This window comes from Ziziphus jujuba, chromosome 1, assembly GCF_031755915.1.
Source record: "Ziziphus jujuba cultivar Dongzao chromosome 1, ASM3175591v1".
Classification (NCBI taxonomy): Eukaryota; Viridiplantae; Streptophyta; class Magnoliopsida; order Rosales; family Rhamnaceae; genus Ziziphus; species Ziziphus jujuba.
In genome coordinates, this window is record NC_083379.1 from 47858385 (window position 1) to 47880093 (window position 21709).

At 32.2% G+C, this 21709-nt stretch overlaps 2 protein-coding genes and 1 long non-coding RNA gene across 6 annotated transcripts; all 3 read left to right on the plus strand.

Moving 5' to 3' along the window:
- The first annotated feature begins 23 nt into the window (after positions 1-23).
- On the plus strand, positions 24-2451 carry LOC107415665 (large ribosomal subunit protein eL15z). The gene is made up of 4 exons (XM_016024029.4): positions 24-169; positions 847-1013; positions 1738-1935; positions 2049-2451. The coding sequence occupies exons 1-4, from the start codon at positions 166-168 to the stop codon at positions 2292-2294; spliced, it is 615 nt and encodes a 204-aa protein (XP_015879515.1). The 5' UTR covers positions 24-165; the 3' UTR covers positions 2295-2451.
- A 2715-nt stretch (positions 2452-5166) lies between these two features.
- LOC107415666 (uncharacterized) lies at positions 5167-10912 on the plus strand. 2 transcript variants are annotated; one of them, XM_048467353.2, is made up of 16 exons: positions 5167-5454; positions 5548-5592; positions 5692-5732; positions 5835-5916; positions 6247-6291; positions 6926-6982; positions 7183-7242; positions 7379-7458; positions 7740-8007; positions 8113-8179; positions 8584-8654; positions 8734-8823; positions 9265-9373; positions 9487-9578; positions 9809-9914; positions 10607-10912. In XM_048467353.2, exons 1-16 carry the CDS (start codon positions 5326-5328, stop codon positions 10726-10728), a joined length of 1464 nt encoding a protein of 487 aa, XP_048323310.2. In that variant the 5' UTR covers positions 5167-5325; the 3' UTR covers positions 10729-10912. The 2 variants fall into 2 exon arrangements, with proteins under 2 accessions (XP_048323310.2, XP_048323309.2); XM_048467352.2 differs by having other exon boundaries at positions 5169-5454; positions 7331-7458.
- Positions 10913-16216: 5304 nt separating this feature from the next.
- LOC107405334 (uncharacterized) lies at positions 16217-19640 on the plus strand. Of its 3 annotated transcripts, none has more exons than XR_009634895.1 (5): positions 16217-16677; positions 18228-18323; positions 18494-18686; positions 18806-18895; positions 18977-19640. It is a non-coding gene; the product is annotated as an uncharacterized LOC107405334 (long non-coding RNA). The 3 variants fall into 3 exon arrangements; XR_007238607.2 differs by having other exon boundaries at positions 16219-16712; XR_007238608.2 differs by having other exon boundaries at positions 16219-16632.
- The last annotated feature ends 2069 nt before the right edge of the window (positions 19641-21709 follow it).

Consider the following 21709-nt stretch of genomic DNA (forward strand, 5'->3'; position numbering starts at 1 on the left):
GAGCCCGAAATTGATTTTGTACATGTTCATTAAAATGAACGGCCCACATTCAAAGCCTTTGACCATGTCACCTTTATAATCCGAAACCCTAGCTCTAGCTGTAGCTCAATCTCAGTGCGAAGGGAAGCAAAGCGAAAACCTCAACACAGTCACTGCGTCTCTACGATGGGTAACTTGTTTTTCAATATTCTAATTTTAGCTTTAGTTTGATATTGGAATTCTCTTCTATATTTACTTTCTTTGTTTGGATCTTCAACTGTGGGAGGTCTAGTTTTTTTCTTTTCCATTTGAACCATTGCATTTTTTTTTTAATATATTTCCAGTAGCATCAATATCGTTTATCTATAAACTAAGAAAAACGATAGGTAGTAGGTTACGGGTGTTACATTTTGTGCTGTTCAGGCTTTCGGCATATTTTTGAAGTTCGGCCAGGAAAAAAAAAACAAAGCGAAGCATTTTAATTTTCTTTCTTTGGTTAAGATAAAATCAACAACAAAAATGCGAAATAAAAAAAAATGCGGAGGAAAATGTGTTTTCCCTGGCAACAAATAACTTGTAAGCATTTCAAGCAGTTTGTTTTAGGAATAAAAAATGCTTTCAGTGTACTTTTAGCTTACTTAGATGGCTTTCAGTTTTAGGAAATTGTTTCATTGAGAAACATGGTTTAGACTTGACCTGTTCTGAAATAAATTGATCATAGTTGAAGCTGATGGAACTTGAGTATTCTTTGTAGTTCTGATGAAAATGTGAATTTAAATGCTATGCTATTTTAATTTTTTTATTAGGAGGATTTTTTTTTATTTATTATTATGATTGTTATTGATATTTTTGTTATTTTTAAAATAGGGGCTTACAAGTATGTATCTGAGCTATGGAGGAAGAAGCAATCAGATGTTATGAGGTTCTTGCAAAGGGTGAGATGTTGGGAGTACCGCCAGCATCCTTCCATTGTACGAGTTACCAGGCCTACACGCCCTGACAAGGCTCGCCGTTTGGGTTACAAGGCTAAGCAGGTATGAGGTGGACATTTACCAACTTAATAAGTCTAATCGCATAGTGCTTCATACTTGATTTTATGTTATTCTGCTTGTATGGGTAGCTGTCATTGGAGTGTATGGTTTTTGTTTAGTTGTGGCAACATGTATCCTGTTGATGAGTTATTGGCATCTGGCCTGTGTACAAAGAAGCATTCCAAGTATGTATACATGTGCTGCATTCTGAATGACCATTGCCTTTTCAGTCGTGAGATTTTTTTTTCCCATTATACTTCAAGTTGATTCTGTTGACAGGTCAGTAGAAGTAAGTCATTAGTCATTGTGATGCTGATATTAGATGTCTGCACAATTTAGTTAATCAAGCTTGTAATTCATTTTGCATTCATGGTGCCATGCAAGGAAAAAATCTTGTGTTTTCATGCATTCTAGGTATATTAGGACTTGCACATGTAAGACAATTTGTAGCTTGTCAGGCAGTACTTTTATTCTTATGCATTTCTCATATGAAGGCTGCTTCGTGAGACCAGCTAGATTAAACCAAAGAATCAGATCTCTTGCCAAGCATGTTCACTTTTTTCTGATTTCTGCTTTCATTTCAATCAGATATATTTGTTAATATGTTGTTATCTTTTTGGTTTTCGCCGAGTCTTTCACACTTGGCCTTTTAGCGCATCGTGCACATACTTGAACTTTCTGGATCTGTCCTTGTATTAGTTTTATCAATTATTTTTCCTTCTTACAGGGTTATGTGGTTTATCGAGTGCGAGTTAGGCGGGGTGGTAGAAAGAGGCCAGTGCCCAAGGGTATTGTCTATGGCAAGCCCACAAACCAGGGAGTTACTCAACTAAAATTCCAACGTAGCAAGAGGTCAGTTGCTGAGGAACGTGCAGGCAGGAAGCTGGGAGGTCTTCGAGTTCTGAACTCCTACTGGCTTAATGAGGTTCATGATTAGTTTTATATTTCATCTCTAGTTGTTTCTGATTCAAGGTTATTTATATTTATTTCTTTAGGTATCATTCTTTTCTCATATGTGTAGCAATTTGTTTTATGTAGGACTCCACTTATAAGTACTATGAGGTAATACTAGTTGATGTTGCTCATAATGCTATCCGGAATGACCCAAGAATCAACTGGCTGTGCAATCCTGTTCACAAGCATAGGGAGCTACGTGGACTCACCTCTGCAGGCAAGAAATACAGGGGATTGCGTGGAAAGGGACACTTGCACCACAAGGCAAGGCCTTCTCGCAGGGCAACATGGAAGAGAAACAACACCCTCTCCCTCCGTCGTTACCGCTGAGATTTGTGCTGTGTTGTGTCTTGGCCGGTTTTTTCTGGATATTGTCTGGAGGACATAGAAGTTATTTTCGATTTGAAATTTTGAAGTAGCTGAATCATGTTATCATTAAATGAGATTTGCTATTAAATTTGATAATTTATATCCTGTTTCTGTGGCATTTAAACTTCAAGGAGTACTGAACTACTCCTTTTTTTCGGTTGTGGTGTTTTATTTTATTTTTATTTATTGGGTCAAAGTACAAAATCACCCCAAAAAGCTTGGGAATGGGCCCAGTTTCAAGGTTCCTCTGGACTCAAGTTGAAGTTTTGAGGCAGTATGTCGGACTTTACCGTTGGTCGGACAGAATCGAACTGTGAAATCACGTTTTTGAGGTTTTGCTTAGTCTGTAATTATCGTAATGACATCCTAATCTACAGAATTTGCTTATTTTTGGGATTTACATGTCAGTTGGCTTAAAATTAAATGTTCCTGATTAAAATTTGTTAGTTGTAAAAAATCCAAACCAAATTTTAGGATATATTTGGATGATGATAAAGTTAATGGAAATTTAATTATTTTAAAAAAATGATAAATTTTTTATATGGATATTTATTGCATGGAAAATATAGATTTAAAAAATTAAATTTGTAAAAAAATATATGAGAAAATTATTTTTATTTATAAATATGTTATTTTGAAAATTTTAGAAAAAATAATTTTAAATTTTTTTGAAAATATATATTTATTTTTAATTTATTATATAATATTAAATTAAATTTTTATAAGTTGCAACTGTCTATTTTTTATCAGGAAAAAAATTAATAATTAATTCATAGAAAACTCTTCAAGAATGAAAGCGACTAAGAGAGAACTCCAATATGAGAGGGCCTCCATCAAAAGCAATTCCAACACGGTCTGCGCGTCTTCCTCCTGCAAAGGGAATGCTTACTCTTCTCCTTCCTTGTACTTTTGAATAAGGCAAGGCCTTTCCCTATTCCCCATCACAACCACTTTCAGTAGAGGAATGAGTCTCAACTCAAAAGAATCTGACTTCGCACCTTCGCTCGTCCCTTTAATTAGGAATCTCACATCTTGATCTCTCTTTCCGATACTAAGGAAGATTGAAGCCTCTTCTTCCCGAAAACATCTGCAGACCTTGAGACTAGCCAGCCGAGCCAGAAGGCCTCCTTTCCTTGCTTCGACTAATTACCTACTCCGGTCTCTCTAAGTCCTGAAACCTTTACTCTACTGTGGCTATGTTCTCAGATCTGTCTTTTTCATCGTTCAATGATTCGGATGATTCTCCGAATCGCTTTGTGAACTAAATTTTAGAAAATTAAATTTCGAAAATCAGTTTCTCTCTCGAGTTTGGCACTTACTAAACGGGTCTTTTCCTTTCTCTTTGAAGACGAGACAATACTAATGGATGATGACAGGAATTATCATGGGTTGAAAACGATAAGTTTATTCAAGTCCCATAAAACCATTCACCTTTTTTTTTTTTTTTTTTTTTACTTTTTAATTTTTAACTTTTTCTTTTCTTACTGCAATATAAGAAACCCGGAAATTAAAACCCTAAAATTATAGTAACAATTAATGGTATTCATCATTATTAATATTCAATTACTTTATAACCCAAGAGGAAAGCAAAGTTTTAAATATTAAATTTTTCCTTGAAATTTTTATTTTTTTAATAAATCAAAATAAAATTTAAGTTTAATGGTGTAATTTTCATATTATTCATGAAAATTTTATCAAAATTTTTATAAAATTTTTTATCAAAATATCCATATCAAATTCTTAATAATTTGTTTAAATAATTCATAATATCCATTGATAGAAATTTTAAAAATATTTATGAAATTTTTTTTAATTTTTTGTATAAAAAATTCAAAAATTTTATTGATGTTTAGCAAATTATTTTACCAAATTAACTTTAATGATAATTTTTTAAAAAAATATATATTTTTGATTGTCTTTTAAGTATTTATTAATATAAATAAAACGAAATGGGTTGAATTTAATAATCTTGATAAGTTTTATTTATTGATAAAATATATATATACTTGCTATACATTGTGCATTCGATAAATTTATTAGAGTTTCATAATTATAAATTAATAATTAATTTTATAAAAATGAAAAATAATATTATAAAATAATAACATTAAAATACAATATTATGTAGAATTTATATTAAAATTATTTAAATTAATAACATTAAACAAATAAAAAAAATTGATAGAATATATTATACTACACATAAAAAACAGTTATATTTAATATAAAATCTTTATAATTGATATATTAATAATTACATAAAAATTTATTAAGAAGATATATATTTTAACAATTACTTTTCACATTTAACATCTCAAAATAAAAACCAAAAAAAAAAAATCAATAATTTTAATTATCTAAAAATTCTATAAATATTGGACTGATATAAATAAAATATAATATAATTATAATAATTATTCTATCTTAATTAGTAAATAATTTAACAAATATATACTTTTTTATCTATTTTTACCAATAATAGTTTTTATAATGATTAGTACTATTTGATTAAATAAAATATAATATCTATTTAATATTTTTATAATTTTTATAATCAATTTAATAATTAATTATTTAAATTTAAAAAAATATTATTTTTAAAATAAATTTTTAGATTTTTTTGCAAATTTTTATTAATATTTAATATTTTTTGATACTTTGAATTTTTCTATATTTTATACAGAATTTTTAAACATTGAGGCGAGAAATTCGTGAGAGAGAGAGAGAGAGAGAGAGAGAGAGAGAGAGAGAGAGAGAGAGAGAGAGAGAGAGAGAGAGAGAGAGAGAGATTTATTATTATTATTATTATTATTATTATTTGGTAAATTCACAAGAGAGAGATTTAGGTCGTACCTTCTAGAGCCATTTTTTAGTCTCTTTTGTTAACGGATACACTAGGAAGAAACCTACTTGAATGTTCCAAGTTGAAACGTTTTGGGTCTTTCTGCCGCAAAGAAGAAGCAAAGAACACTGAAGCAGAAGCTGAATCGCCATGGAAGAAGCTGGTGGCAAGGAGCAAATCGGGGACGTGAGGTCTGTGGTTGAAGCTGTCTCTTCCAATGACTACGCCGATGCCCCTCTTTACCAAGTTGACAGCCTCTGCATGCGCTGCGGAGAAAACGTGCTCTCTCTTGCTCACTATGGATTCTCTCTTATTTTCTTCAACCCACCTCTTAGTAATTGATTTGTTGTATGTTGATGATTTTATGGTCAGGGCATCACCAGGTTTCTTTTGACTTTGATTCCACACTTCAGAAAGGTGAATAAATATAATTGGTCACCTTACATGTGCTATAATATATATATATATATATATATATATATGTATATCTTAATTTGTTATGTTATCTGTGAGCAGATCTTGTTGTCTGCCTTCGAGTGTCCACATTGTGGCGAGCGGTAAACTCTCACTCATTCGTTGTTTCTTAATTATTGTTGTTGTTGGTTTTTAACTGCAAAGTTTCAATTTTTGACAATGCCCTGTTTTTGTTTTTGTCACAGAAACAACGAAGTTCAGTTTGCTGGTGAGCTCCAACCCAAGGGATGTTCCTATCGCTTGCAAGTCCCCTCAGGCGATCCCAAGGTCGTTGTTCATTTTTGTCAAGTTTCTTTTTTTAATGAATTGTGATTTGCTTGAGAAATGCAATTCAGATGATGTTGATTCGCTAGACCTCCTTGGTCCCTCTTCATTGATTTGTCCCATTTAATATACTTCTCAATGGTGCTTGTCTATCAAACCAAGGGAGTGGCAAAGGCCTAAACAAAGCTAAAATTTTGACCGTATTTATATATATAAATATATATATATATATATATATATTAAATTTCCTTTTTTAATGTTTTAGTTTCCCGCTAGTTTAAATGAGCATGACTTCCTGTGACAGTGTGACATTGATAAGTTTCTTTTATGCAGATGCTTAACCGCCAAGTAGTGAAGTCTGAGTCTGCTACTATTAAGGTAATTGAAATTGATATAGCTCAAAATGCTTTCAAGTTATGAACTAATTTTAGTTTTGCAATTGTTGGTATCTATGATCCGTCAACATTTTAATGCTTTATCGACAAAATAACATTCCCTATTTGTACAATTCTGGGTACTGATTCACTTAAATCACTTTCATCCATGGTTTCAACTATCTGCTTTCTTTTACGATTAGTGGACTTTAGTAATTACTTAATTTGGTATCTATGTCCTGGTTCTATTAGTTACATTTGACTTAGGTTTCAAGTTTGTGATCTTCAATGGAATTAATGGGGCATTCTATTTATGATTGTTTGTTCAAGTACATAACAAAGATTACTAACAGAGTTTCAGGAAAAGGAAAAAATAAAAAAATAAAAAAATCCCTATGCATATGGTCAAGCAGTAGATAAAATTTTGTTTCACTGAATGGTCACTATTGTTGTCTATACCTTCCTTTCATTGGGCATATGACTTACGTAGATTCATTAAATATAGAATTGTGAGATTCTACTCAAGTTGTAATTCCTTTTTTATTCCCTATTCTTATTCCTTGCATGTAGTGCTTACAGAACTACTATTAGTTTCAATGTCATAACCCATTGTATCTTCTTAATTATTTTCTATGCAGATTCCTGAATTAGATTTTGAAATTCCTCCAGAGGCTCAGCGCGGAACTCTATCAACGGTATCTTATCTAAACCCTGCTCCTTGTTTTGAGTAGATTAATGAAAGTGATTACCAATGTTAAGAGTAACATATATCCTTAATTAGCACATTGCATTGCCATTGGCAAATTTATCACATTGATGATGGATCTGATTGTATCATTTACGTAGTTTGGCACATGAAATAATGATTTTTTATTTATTTTGTACAATTGTATAGGTTGAAGGGATATTGGTACGAGCAGCAGCTGAGTTGGAGGCCCTTCAGGAAGAACGCAAGGTGCTTGTTTAAGTATGCCATTTTCTGTTTGCTTTTGTCTTATGGTTTCATTTTCATCATCTTGCATGCAATCTTCTGGGATTTGTAGAAAGTGAATCTTGAAACTGCTGAAGCAATAGACCGGTTTTTGTTGAAGCTAAAAGCCTGTGCAAAAGGAGATTCACCCTTCACTTTCATTTTGGATGATCCTGCTGGAAATAGCTTCATTGAGAACCCGTAAGTTACAATTTTAGTTGTGAAATAAATGATAACTACCTATGTCTCCCTTTTTGTTCCTTCTTTATTTATTTATTTAGTTATTTCTTTCGATCTTTCTCTCTTTCATCACTTTTTTTATCTATTTATTTTGTTTCTCTGTGTTCAAAATACTAGCAAAACAAGCTTTTTCAGTATTTTATTCGAAAAGAAGAAATAAATCATGCTAGCATATTTTATGCTTCATGTTGCTTTTGTTTTGAATGGTTTGGTGATGATGAGCATATAATAATCTTGAGCAGATGTGCTCCGTCACATGATTCATCATTAAGTATCAACTTTTATGAGCGTACTCCAGAGCAACAGGCATTATTAGGATATCTTGTTGACTCATCACAAGCAGGAGATCATAGTGATGGAGCATCAAGTATAGTACCAAATAATGCATCTGATCAAGTGCAAAGAGAACCACATTGGTCAATTGGAGCTTCTGCTGGTCATAGGGCCATTGCTCAGAGTAATAGTTCAGAAATTGCTGAAGCTTTATTTCGGTACACTGCACCAGAAGAGGTGCCATTTTAAAATCAATTATTAGCATTTAGCACTTAATATTGTTTCATAAAATATTTTGAGTGTACTACCTCTTACTTGGCATTATTCTTTTTTTTATTATAGGTGATGGCTTTCCCATCAACATGTGGAGCTTGTGCCACCCGGTGTGAGACTCGAATGTTTGTAACCAGTATCCTTTTTATACTTGAGACGATTGTCATGACTTTAACCTCTTGGGATGCTAATTTAGTACTTCGAAAATTTGATATGAGACTTTCGAAAAACAAGTATGCGGCGGTCGAGAATGAGTACAACCAAGAATCTTGTGATGGGCAGAACGAATTGAAAGATGACCAACTGATGCATGTTGAAGGAAACAATGCTCCTGCATCAGGCACCACGATTTATGGATTATTATTATTATTATTTTTTTCCCTCTTATAAGAAAACTTCAGATTTAGTTGATTGTGGCCGGTCATGAAGTTCAAATTCATATCATAGTTACAATTTTGAACTGTGCTTATTTTTATTTAGGTTATCATATAGTGTTCGGATATGGTCATGGATGAAATTGTTTAGCTTAACAATGGGCAGAGATTCCATATTTCCAAGAAGTTATAGTCATGGCATCAACCTGTGATACGTGTGGTTACCGCAATTCTGAGGTATGTAATGATATGATCACACTTATTTCTCCTCTCCTTCCAAAATTGTAATTTTGATTTATTTATCTTTCCTGAGCAGCTCAAACCTGGTGGAAGAATTCCAGAAAAAGGGAAGAGAATTACTCTGTGTGCAAGGAACATTAAAGATCTAAGCCGTGATGTAATAAAGGTTTGTTTCCTTGTTATGATCTTAGTAATGTATCACCATTTTGAATGTCATGTGGAAAATTTTTTGTCAGACCTTGGAGTTTTATTGGCACTGTTTCATCTCATTGCAAAAGAGTGCTTACAAGTGAATTTAAAACCAGAGACATATATTTCTCTGGTGCAGATGTTACTATTGCTTTTGTTTAAGGTGTTTTCAAATGTGATTTTCAATTATGGTTTCCATGATTTCCAGAAAGTAATGAAGCACAAATAAATGCTATAACATTGTGAATAAACAGTATTATGTGGTAACTTATTTTACGAAAATACTACATATACGTCTAGTCAACTTAAAAGGTTGGGAATTCATGGTTATCTTTTATGTTCTATCTAGAATTGTTGAATACTCTAGTTTATATTGAGGTCAAACCATTGTCTGATGAAGATCACATTGGCTAATCAGTCAGATACTGCTAGTGTGAGAATACCAGAGCTTGACTTGGAGCTGACAAGTGGAACTCTGGGGGGAGTTGTTACTACTGTTGAAGGCTTGATTACAAAAATTAGTGAAAGTGAGTTTTTATTCTCAAGGATTGATATTTTATATGGTTTATAATGAAATGAGCACACTTTCTACTACTTGGTTGTTATGTTAAGAGCATAACCTGTATGATAACATGTGCAGGTCTAGAGAGGGTGCATGGATTTACTTTTGGAGATAGTCTTGATGAATACAAGAGGAGCAAGTGGGTAGACTTCAAATCAAAACTAAACAAGGTAACACAAACTAATACTTTTATGGTGAACTTCATATAGAAATGAAGGTTTAGGATCAGCTTCAAAAGCTTTAGTCTGATAGGCTCTAAACAATCAACGATAACTCTGAGGGTCTTTTTGGTTATGTCTTTCTTGCTTGTGATTTGTGAAATGGGGATGCGCTTTCAGCAGATGGTGGTATCTTTTTCCTCCGTTATTCTTCCCTGCTGATGTAACTCTAATATCTGCAGCTTCTGTGTTTTGAGGAGCCTTGGACTCTAATTCTTGATGATGCATTAGCTAACTCTTTTATTGCACCAGTGACTGATGATATCAAAGATGACCATCAGTTGATATGTAAGCATTTCTTCCTACAATTTAAGCTTTTTGGCTGTTGAAATGTGATTTTTAGGAGTTTATTGAGCACGTAGCCATTAAGAGTAGGCCTTTGTCACATAGTCCTTTCATTTTCTTATAATCATTAATTATGCCAGCTTTATTTAATTTGATAAGGCTGTCTGCAATCTGTAAAGTGCCTGAAAAGAAGTTAAATTTGTCTTTGTATCCTAAGGTTCTAATGCGCAAGGAGACCATCCTGTGCTAAGATTGGTGTATTTCAGACAAACAGTTATGTGCTTTCTTGTCGTAGAGATGCCTTTTATTCACAAATGAGTTTTTGGAATTTTATTTGGTTATTATAAGAAATAATAGAATGAAATCCGTTCTGGATTGCCGATTGTTCCACAAGATTGGTGTATTTCAAACAAACAGTTTTGTGCTTTGTTGTCGTAGAGATACCTTTTATTCACAAATGAGTTTCTTGAATTTCATTTGATTATTATAAGACATAATAGAACGAAATCCGTTCTGGATTGCCCCTTGGTCCACAAGAAGAGGAGCAGCCCTTATTTGATATTCTCTTATGCTTTGCTAAGGTGTTTCTTCTAAGCAGTAATGCAATAATTGTATGTGCTTCTTTGCCAGCGTGTAAGATTATTTATTTTCACTATATAATGCTAATAATGCTAATTTTCTGGTGCCGTCTGCAGTTGAAGAGTATGAGAGGTCGTGGGAGCAAAATGAGGAATTGGGTTTGAACGATATCGATACATCTTCAGCTGATGCTGCTTATAACTTGACAGATACAACAGTTAAGGAGTTAGAAGGCTAAGCCTGTTTAACAAGTATGGAAAAAGTGTTAAATACAATTTTGGCACTTTGTGCAACTTGAATATGTAATTTTAGTTTAATTTACAGGATTTACTTAGTACAACAAATGAGAAAAATTGTGTTGTGCCGTTGGACAAAGAAATCTTTGGGATTGTTTTGTTATATTATATCAATGCTCTGGCTGATGATTGGTCTGTTGGATAATCTATGATAAAAGACAGTTTACTATATAATTTATATAATTAGGAAAAAAAACAAATATATAATTAGGAAAAAACAAACAAAATGCTTCCAGAATCCTAAGGAGGCGACGACAAACATTTAACATTATTATTTGCATTAAGAAGCTTTTCAATAAACTATACCATAAAGAGCTATTTAAAACCATCGATGTCAATAACATTATCAATCATAGTATTTACGTCCAGTAGCTGCCGCAACTGGCCGGGCACCTTCAATTGAATACATCAATCCCAGTTCCTGCTTGGGCTGCTGCTGCTTCTCTCAAGTCCAGTTGACACTCACTAGGAACAGCGAGTGGAATGGCAGCATCAGAGATTTGGCTAGGCCTTTGATGGATCGCCTCCTTACCATCCACCATCACCATGGCTATAAGCCTATCCATCTATGGGATACTCGGTCATGATCTTGATAGATATTGCATTGTTTTGTTGATCTTGTTGCTTGTTGAGCCTTATTCGGCTCATCACACCATGGGAGATAGATCATAGGGTTTTTTCGAAAACTAGCCATCCTGTAAATCGTTTTTTGAAGAATAGCAAAAATTTTTTAAAAAAAAAAAAACTAGCCACTTTGGGACAAAAATACCATTGACCAAATTGAAAGTTACACAATATGTTTTTCTTACCCTTTCTTTCTTCCTCTACAGACCCCGTTCATGTTTTGTGCAAGATATTCTCTAATAGGCCACAAACACTCTATACATCTCATCTATTCTCACTCTTTTTTTTTTGTATTTTCTCATTTCTGAAACTAAATTCAGGTAAAAATTTTCTTTTTTTTATTATTAGATAAAACTGAAGAAATATGGGTATGTATTTTTTTCTTTTTTTTTTCTATTTTTTCTTGTATTTTTTGTTAGTTTTGTATTTTTTAAGATTTTTATTTAATATGGGTATGTAAAAAATTAATTTATGAGCTGTTATATATGAGTTTAAATATACTTAGGTGACATATAGTTTGAAAATAGGAGAAAATTTGTGTAAAACTGAAAAATCATGAAAAAACAGTAAAAACGGAGGAAATTTGGCGAAAAATGTGAACTTCCGCTATTTTTCTCCAGTTTGTCAATTTGTGCAAGTTTTCCGCTAATTTTCCACCAGTTTTCCTCCAGTTTTCAACTAGTTTTCCGCCAATACGAAAACGCTATATTTGGCCCAAAAAAACATAATCGACTTTTTTAATACAGTTAATATGTTTGTTTAGTATTATTCAAATTTTTATATATTTATTGATTTAGTTTAAATTTGTTTAGTATTATTCAAATTTTTATATATTTATTGATTTAGTTTAACATTATTCATTTAATTTTGTAGTAAAATGGAAGATGATGATATTGTAATTGTGGTTTTATACAAGGAAACATTGGTACAAAATGATGGTGGTAATTGGGAATATCGAAATGGTAAAAATATAATGGTTTCCGTCGACAAGATATGCACAAAATCAGAGTTAGATGATGAGATTTTCAATTCTATTGAGATAGATCGAAATGAATATTTGCTAAAGCTAAAATAGATATATGGACGATGTGCAGAAAAGTTGATCCTACAGAAATACGCTGTGATAGGGATGTGAAATGCTTTCTTCAAGAAGTGAGGAATTGAGAGATGACAATGATGCGGCCTCATTGTATGTTGAGGTGATTTCGAAAGTTGAACATGTATCTAGAAATATTCATCAAACAGCCTTTGGCATGTGTTCTCATTACTACATGTATCCTTGTGATTATTGTATTACTGCTTAAGAGAGAGCAAATTACTCTTTATGACATATATTCTCATTACTACACTGCAGATGCATATCGTGTAGTTTATGGTGAGTCCATTTATCCTGTGTTAGATGAAAAATAGTGGCATGCTTTGGATGACGTGTTAAGTCATATTGTTCTTCCACCGAGATGGACACATAGGCGAAACAATAGGCCGAGGATGCAACGTATACCATTTCAAGGTGAAGATGTTATTGGACGTAGATATAGCCGATGCGGTAGTGTTGGACATCATAGGCAGAGATATATGAATCCATTGTCTTATGCTTCTAATTATGAAGTTTTAATTTAATGTTATGGTTTAATATCTTTTGATAATTATTTTATATCTTGGATATTATACTTTCTACTCAACGGTAATGATTTTTTTATGTTGTGATAACGGTGTAGTACGTATTTAGCAAAATTTTTTTTTTAAGAATTTAATCCCAAATTAAAAAAGGCATTCTGGAGTTGATTTTGAATCTTTAGTTTATATCTCATTTTATGAAATGTCCAAATGATTTTGAAAAGAAAAACAAATATATATCATTTTTTCTTTTCTTTAATTGATTATTGATTTTAAAAGTCAATACATTTTTTGTTAAATCCATCTTCATCTTATATAATATTTGTCTCCACTCTCAATTGTTTTACCCCAATATTAATTTAAATAATCTATTAGAAATTGATTTTCCAAGTATAGGAAATTAGTTTCCGACAGAAGTAAATATTTTTCGACAATTTCCAACAGGAGGAAATATTTTTTGACAGGAGGAAAATGATTTCCATTTGGAGGAAAAACTTTACGACGGGCGGAAAATTATCCAGAAGCTTGAATTAACTTGCATATAAGGGGTTTGTGGAAAATGGAATTCTAATAAACATGCCACATTTTGTAGACGGTTAATTAGATATCTTTACATCAAAACCCATAATTATCTTCGTTAAATGAACATCAAAACCCATCATTATCTCTACATTTAAAATGCTAATATAAGAAAAAAGATGCATTTATAAACATAATGAAAGTAACAAAAACAAAGAAGTAAAAATGATATTATGCTATTCATGAATCAACCACCTAACTTATATGCTTAGTTTTTTGTTGTAAAACCTCATGAGCATATTTCTTCTTGAAATAGCAATGAAATAGTGTGATATTAATTGATAGCAAAGTTGTTACTAATTCAAACAAAAACTCAGAAAAGAACCAATTATGTAATACTTTGACAATACCAAATCTGGTATCACAGATTATGAGCCTAGATAAACATCACCACACAAAATTAAAAATAAAAAGCCAGAGAACCAAGGAAAATTTTGTATAGAACAATACTGATTCAACCAAATATATTACTAATTCTCAGAATTCTAGGTGAAAACAAGACACTTTAAATTCCATCATTGAAAATGCACAATGTCCTATAAAAAGAAGAAAAAAAGACCCTAATACAGTGGTATAACAAATTAAAAGTAAATTCTAAAAAACAGCACGAAAAGTGAAATAAAACATAAGAGAATGTTATAAACACGAACAAGAACCAAAGTAACATAACAATGAAAGAGAAGAAGCAGAGAAAGATAAAGCTTTAGGATACCTTAAAACAGAAAATCTTCTCAAAACATATTACATATATATATATATATATATATAAGACAACCACAAGGAACTTTTTTGCACAGCTGCAACCAATAAATACAATTTCCCAAAGCCAATAAAACAGACAAATCCTACCACTCCACACACTAGTTTTCACATTTGAAGAATAAAAGTTACAAATTCTATTTAAGATAATATGAACAATTGTTCACTAGAAGAAAAACCAGAATATGAAAAACACCTAGTTTGGTTTTTTAATTTTTTTTCTACCACTCTTCCAGAAAAGGCATCAAAATGGTGGAGAGGAAAGAAAAAGACTGTACATAAAACTTTAAATGAAGAAAGTTTCCCAGATGATGCTACCATGCTTTGTTTACTTCTTTCAAACTTCATTGACCAAAACAGCCAAAAAAATTCCTCAACCCAAGCTGAATTTTCGATTATGTTAGCAAACAAAATAGCCAAAAAAAAATATAAAAATAAAAAACCCAAATTCTCATTTCTTCAACTTTCTCAGGAAACAAACAGAGATAGAAACGTGAGATGGGAAAAGAAAAAAAAAATTATAAGTACATGAAATAGAGAAACCAAAAAAAAAAAAAAAAATCCAAACCTTTATAAGAACCCAGTAAGTAAAAAGACCCAATTTTTTTTTTTTTTTTGTGTTATCGTTTTTTTTTTTTTTTGGCAGAGCTAAATCCAAGCTCTTCGAGCACATAGTCCTAATCGAAAATCCATCTTCTTCAAAACCAAAACCCCAATGAATCCCATCATTCTTGCAGAAGAATCGAATGGAAACACATTAGCTTAAAAATGACTTGCAATGAGCCCTAGCCTAGCTGTGTTTTGAAAAGGAAAGGGAAAAGAAAAGTAGAGAAAAAAACCAAAAACAAAAAAAGAAAACCATCTGCATATTGGTGAAGAAAGAAGATAAAAAAAAAAAAAAAAAGAACAGGTAATGAAGGGTATTTTGGTTCAGATATGTTAAAAGTTGGTTAGTTTTTCAAAAAAAAAAAAAAAAAAAACAATTTGCTATTTTTCAAGTTTGAATATATGAAGTGGCTATTTTTTAAAAAATTCCTAGATCATACTTCATAGATAAAGGCCTTGGATTTTTTTGAAAAATAACCACTTTATAAATTAAAAATTAAAAAATAACAACAATTATTATTTTTCTACGGGATCCCGAAACCGCCAGCCACCCCGACCTAATTCATGATGAGCCCACCAACTTCCTGGCAAGATGCTTACAGTTAAAAACCACCGACATGTCAAGATCCAAATTCGAATTGGTTCCTGGTCTTGGTCAGAGACCACTGTGTTCGCGCTGGCGGTCCAACAAAGAGGCGAAGTAGTGGTATCTTTCAACAACTTGGAGGTATGGCTGAGTGGCTTAAGGCATTGGTTTGCTAAATCGACATACAAGAAAGATTGTATCATGGGTTCGAATCCCATTTCCTCCGGCACGGAAGTTGAATGGGTGGGCGAAATTACGTGAGAGAAAGAACCTCTTGGTGGAGTCCCCCGGAGGACAGGATAGCACTACTTAGTTACTAGGAGCGGAGAGGCAGGGCGCATGTGTAAAGGTATGATTAGTTCCACAAATCTCACTGCACTGACCATAGTAAACTCCTTCTCGTTGTACCGAAATAGAGATTTGATTTAAACGACCAGGTACAGCATCACATTTTACACCTCGTCGTAGCTCCTGCAGAAGTAATAACAATCAAAGCCGTAGGTGGGTATTCAAATAAAGGGGAGCACCTTGCTATCATGAAAACACCAGCTGTTACCATAGTAGGTGCATGAATCGAAGCGGATACTGGAGTGGGACCCTCCATAGCATATCCTACTCAATCTTTTTTATAGAAATAGCACTCGATCAAAGGGGAGCATAAGCAAGTTCAGTGGTTGAAACCTTTGTAACAGATTTGTATAATGGGGTCCGTCATTTATTGACGGATTTTTCGGGATTTAGAATTGGGAGAAAAAGATTGAAATGACTGTTCAAAATTTCACCTATACCTTTGAGATTTTTCAAAAATGGATTTTCGGACAAAAACACCCTTACAAAACAAAACTCCTAAATAGTTTTTTCTTTTTTTTAATACAGATAAATGAGAAGCAAAGAAAAAACACCCAAATTCTCGTTCTCTTCTCACATCTCCTTCACACTATCCGATTGTTGCTTCTTCTTCTCACATCGTTTCCTTTGCAATATCATCATCTGATCATACATCATCGTTGTCCAATTTCAAGCCACTCAAGAAACAATCGCGAACCTTTGTTGTCAGATCAAAAGCAACCCAGAGGTAATCTCACACCATCGTCGTCCTTATCATCACTCCGACCCAGATGTAATCACCCACTTTGTTCCTCATTGTTTTGCAGTGTATGTAGCCTTTTCTTTTATTATAATGTCAAAAGGAAAACCAAAATATATTGAAACCACACTTTCTTTCTTTCTTTCTTTTTAATTTTTTTTTTCTGTAACTACAAATTAAAACTGCACTTTCTTCTTCTTCTTCTTCTTCTCCTTTTTTTTTTTTTAAAAAAAAAAAACATACATAGGATGTCAAATATGCTATAAGCAGGGCTGAAAGTTTCTTGAAATTTGAAAAGATATTAGAATCTGGCATTTAAAAAAAAACATACATAGGATGTCAAATATGCTATAAGCAGGGCTGAAAGTTTCTTGAAATTTGAAAAGATATTAGAATCTGGCATTGGAGGATTTTTCTTTTTTCCTTGGCTACTGGGACTGACGTTTGGGTGGTGTCTTCCTTTTTATGAGTTGCATCTGGTCTACCATCTTAGGCTCTTCTTTTTTTGGGAAGTTAAGCTCTTCATCTGAGTCGCTCCCAAAGCCAGCCATATTATTAACGGGAGAGTGCAGCAAGCTTTCTATCTCCAATGTCATCAATTCTTTTAGCTATCCATCCTTCACTTCATTACAACCAACATCAGAGACCAATTTTGCCTTTAGATCCTTCAAATTTAGTCTTGTGTAGTTGCTGTCTTGGTCACTTTATGATCAGAATTAGTTGAATCTTGGTCGGATTTTTGGATCAAATCAATATCACTCTTTGTTGGCTTCTCTATCCGATGGGAACCTTGCATGTGGTTTTAGATGGGTGTTTGGTGAGATGTCATTGTTGAGTTTTGAAGCTTTTTAAGTTTGGATTTCTTGCATTTCAACTTGAACAGATTTGGCAAGTAAACTTCTCTTCCTCTTTTATCTTTTGATGATGAATCTAGCTTTCTAGTCAAGTATTATGAGGCATGGCGTTTAATTTTTTTTTTGGGTAGAAATAACATGAACATCTAGAGCAACCAGTTCATGCCATATACGTGTGCTTTAAACCAGCATTACTAAATTAAAGCCTTTCCTCCACATCAAGTATTGCTTTGTACCTGGTTTCAAATGCATAATCTTCAGTAGTTAAAGCTCAGAAATGGTCTAAATTTTGTGAACACTGCAACTTGCATCTCAAATTCAGAACTACCAAATACCACTTGTTTGATTCCTACATAAATGTTTGACTATATATATATATATATATGAATAAATAAAAATCAATGTACAACGTATCAAGAAAAGACCAAAAATAAAAAGCCAAGAGGAATACATAAATAAGGAGCTTTTTAAGTGCACTTTTTAAAATGAAGAAATAGAATAAAAACTGAGATGAGAGCAGGGAAAAAGTAAATCCTAGTAAGAAAGTCATGCTTATATGATCTCTCCCCACATTTCAATTATATTATTCGAAAAAAAATATCAATAAACAATTATTTTTGCTCTGCTATAATTGTCAAAAAACAATAATTTTACAGTACTTTTACTCTCTGGATGACTATTATTATTGCAGTGACAACAATGTTTGTGCTACTATTGATTGTTATGCAGGAGACAGATGGAAAATTGTTAGAGTCAGAGATGTAGTGGAAGCCATATCCACCACAGAGTACTTGAAATTCAAAGAATTGCTATATGATGATAATGGTATGTATGTTTCTCGATCAAATCAATCTGAGTTCTTTTGTTTTCTTTTTTCTTCATAAACTTTTATATTTCTATTGAATAAAATTTTCTAAAAACTTTGTAGTTGAAAAGGAAACCACATGAGCATATAAAAGCCTTTAGTTAACAACATTCTGTCTTTTGATTTGCAGGGCAAGAGATGAAAATGCATTGGAGGTGGATTTTGCAGCAATTGAACCCGTTGTTCCTCACTTAACCCTGTCATCTTCAATAGGAAATGGACTCAGTTTTGTTTCAAAGTTCATAATTTTCAAGTTGAGTGGAAGATTGGAAAATACACAGCCTCTTGTGGATTACTTATTATCACTAAGTCATCAAAGAGAGGTATGATATACATAAAAAAATTTAGTTTTGTTCTTATAAAAATATTTAATTTTTAGTTTCATTCTTATAAAATTTGTTTGGTTTCTAATTCCTGTTTTTCTAAAATTTGCAAAAATTAGTGATAAACGAAACCCTCAACACACCATCTAAGCTAAAGTTTTTCTAGCAGCTCTTGCCAAAGATACTCCATACCAAAATTTTGATTTAAGGTGAAAACAAAAATCTATATTCTCATATTTCCTTTGATGACCTTATTTTAAAACTTGAATTAACACTAAAATATTTCACAGATTTAAGGAGTGGGGATTTGAGAAAGGAGGGGGAAGTACTGCAGAAAGAGTTAAAGAAACAATAAGATCTCTCTCTGAAGTACTACAAGCACCTGATACTTTCAACATGGAGAACTTCTTCAGCAGAGTTCCAACAATCTTCAACATTAAGAAATAGATTGTCTATCAATTATATCAAAGCATGTTATTATTATTATCTGTTATTAAGAAATAGCCACTAGCCCTTTGAAATCATGCAAGCTAAATGTTATAATGCATTTTTGTTCATAAATGTTAAAAGGGTTTATCTAGAATCTCCTAGTTTGCCAAGGTCATTTTACATGAAAGCCCTTGCCCATTTCTTGTCATTATATTTGTAATAATTGTGGTATTACCTTGGCTTCCATTTGTCCACCTTGGAATTTGTTGGCAACTAACAATATGTCTGCATTTTTTTTTCCCTTGATTTTTAAATTTTTATTTTTTCTTGCGGAGGGGTTGGATCTATGGAGGGGTGGATCTTGTAAATTCCATAGATAAGTTTATCTATGCATTGGCAAAAAATTGCCCCTAGCAAACTAATGGGTAAAGTCATTTAACACTTACATATTTGTTGAATAAATTTTAACTATTAAATATGATTGTAATTATGTTATTGTTTTGTTGTAATAATAAATATTTTACAGTCGTGAAGTGCATTAGATTTTACATGCCAGATTACCATTGATTCCACTAAACAAGGAAAACATACATTGGCTTCTATGGCACGTGGATTTGAAAGAGCATCATATGACTATATATGACTTAGATAAAGTTGGCAACCGAAACAAAGGAGATACGTATTTTAAGAAATTATGCATTATGCTGCCTTATTTATTGCAGTCTGCATGCTTTTATGAGGAGCGGACGGATATTGTAGACTCCGTTGATGAATTTACCTGTAAATTGGCACAAAATTCCCCTCAACAAAGTAATGGGTAAAGCCCTTTAATACTTACATGTTTGTTGAATAAATATTAACTATTAAATATGGTTGTAATAATGTTATTGTCTCATTGTAATAATTGTCTTGTTGCAGTGGTGACTTTGGCATTTTTACACTCAAGTCCATGGAGTTTTTACATACTAGATTACCATTGAGTTTCACACAAGATGATGTAGAGTTCTTAAGGAGGAAGTATGCTCATGAGGCTTACAACAAAGAACTAAACATATGAGCTGGGTGGTGATGCATTTTTTCTTTACTTTTGTCATGTTTATAGATGCATTTTTTTTTAATATATTAGCCTTTTAAATGTAAAGATAATGATGGCTTATCAAAAAATTTAGCTTCTATAAATTTTTTTGCTTGTTGGAAAATTTTTCCTCCCAGTGGAAACATTTTCTTACTGTCGAAAACATTTTCCTCCCGTCAAAAACATTTTCCTCTTGTAGAAAACTAATTTTCTCCAGTTGGAAAATCTAATTTCAATAGATGAGTAAATTAATATTGGAGTAAAAAAAGGAAAGTGGAGACAAAATACGTCACGAACCTAATGAATGGAAGTCCAATGGATTTAAATGTAAAGATAATTATGAATATTTCGATGTTTATTTATAAAAAATAATTATGGATTTTGATATAATAACTCTCTATAAAATGTGCCATGTTTATTAGAATTCCATTTTGCACAAACCCTTTGTATGCAGGTCAATTCAAGCTTCTGGATAACTTTCTGCCTGTTGGAAAATTTTTCCTCCAAGCGGAAATTATTTTCCTCCAGTCAGAAAACATTTCCTCCTATTGGAAATTGTCGAAAAATATTTACTCTTATCGGAAACTAATTTCCTACACTTGAAAAATCAATTTCTAATAGATTATTTAAATTAATGTTGGGGTAAAAAAATTGAAAGTGGAGACAAATATTATATAAGATGAAGATGGATTTAACAAAAAATATATTGACTTTTAAAATCAATAACCAATTAAAAGAAAAGAAAAAATTATATATATTTATTTTTCTTTTCAAAATCATTTGGACATTTTATAAAATGAAATGTAAACTAAACATTCAAAATCAACTCCAAAATGCCTCTTTTCATTTGCGATTAAATTCTTAAAAAAAAAAAATTTGCTAAATACGTACTACACCATTATCACAACATAAATAAATCATTACTGTTGAGTAAAAAAGATAGTATCCAAGATATGATATAATTATCAAAAAATATTAAAGCATAACACTAAATTAAAACTTCGTAATTCGAAGCATAAGACAATGGATTCGTACATCTCTATCTCTAATGTCCAACACCACCACATCGGCTACATCTAAGTCCAATAATATCTTCACCTTGAGATAGTATGCAATGCATCATCAGCCTATCGGCTTGCCTACGTGTCCATCTCGATGGAAGAACAATACGACTTGACATGTCATTCAGAGCATGCCATTGTTTTTCATCTAACACAGGTAAATGGACTCAGCATAAGCTGCATGATATGCATCCGGGTTTAGTAATGAGAACACATACCATAAGGGGTAATTTTATGTTCTCTGCAAGCAGCAATACAATGATCACAAGGATATTGATCAAGATCAAAGACTTTGTATGAGCATATTTTTTATTGAAGGTTAACTATACCCCTCAGACTCCCACCTTCCACAAGAAACTCATGCATATTAACAGCCTTCACACTTAGTCCGACAGACTCCAAATTGCGGAGTTTGGATATTTGTTTTTCTTTTCAAAATTATTTGAACATTTTATTCT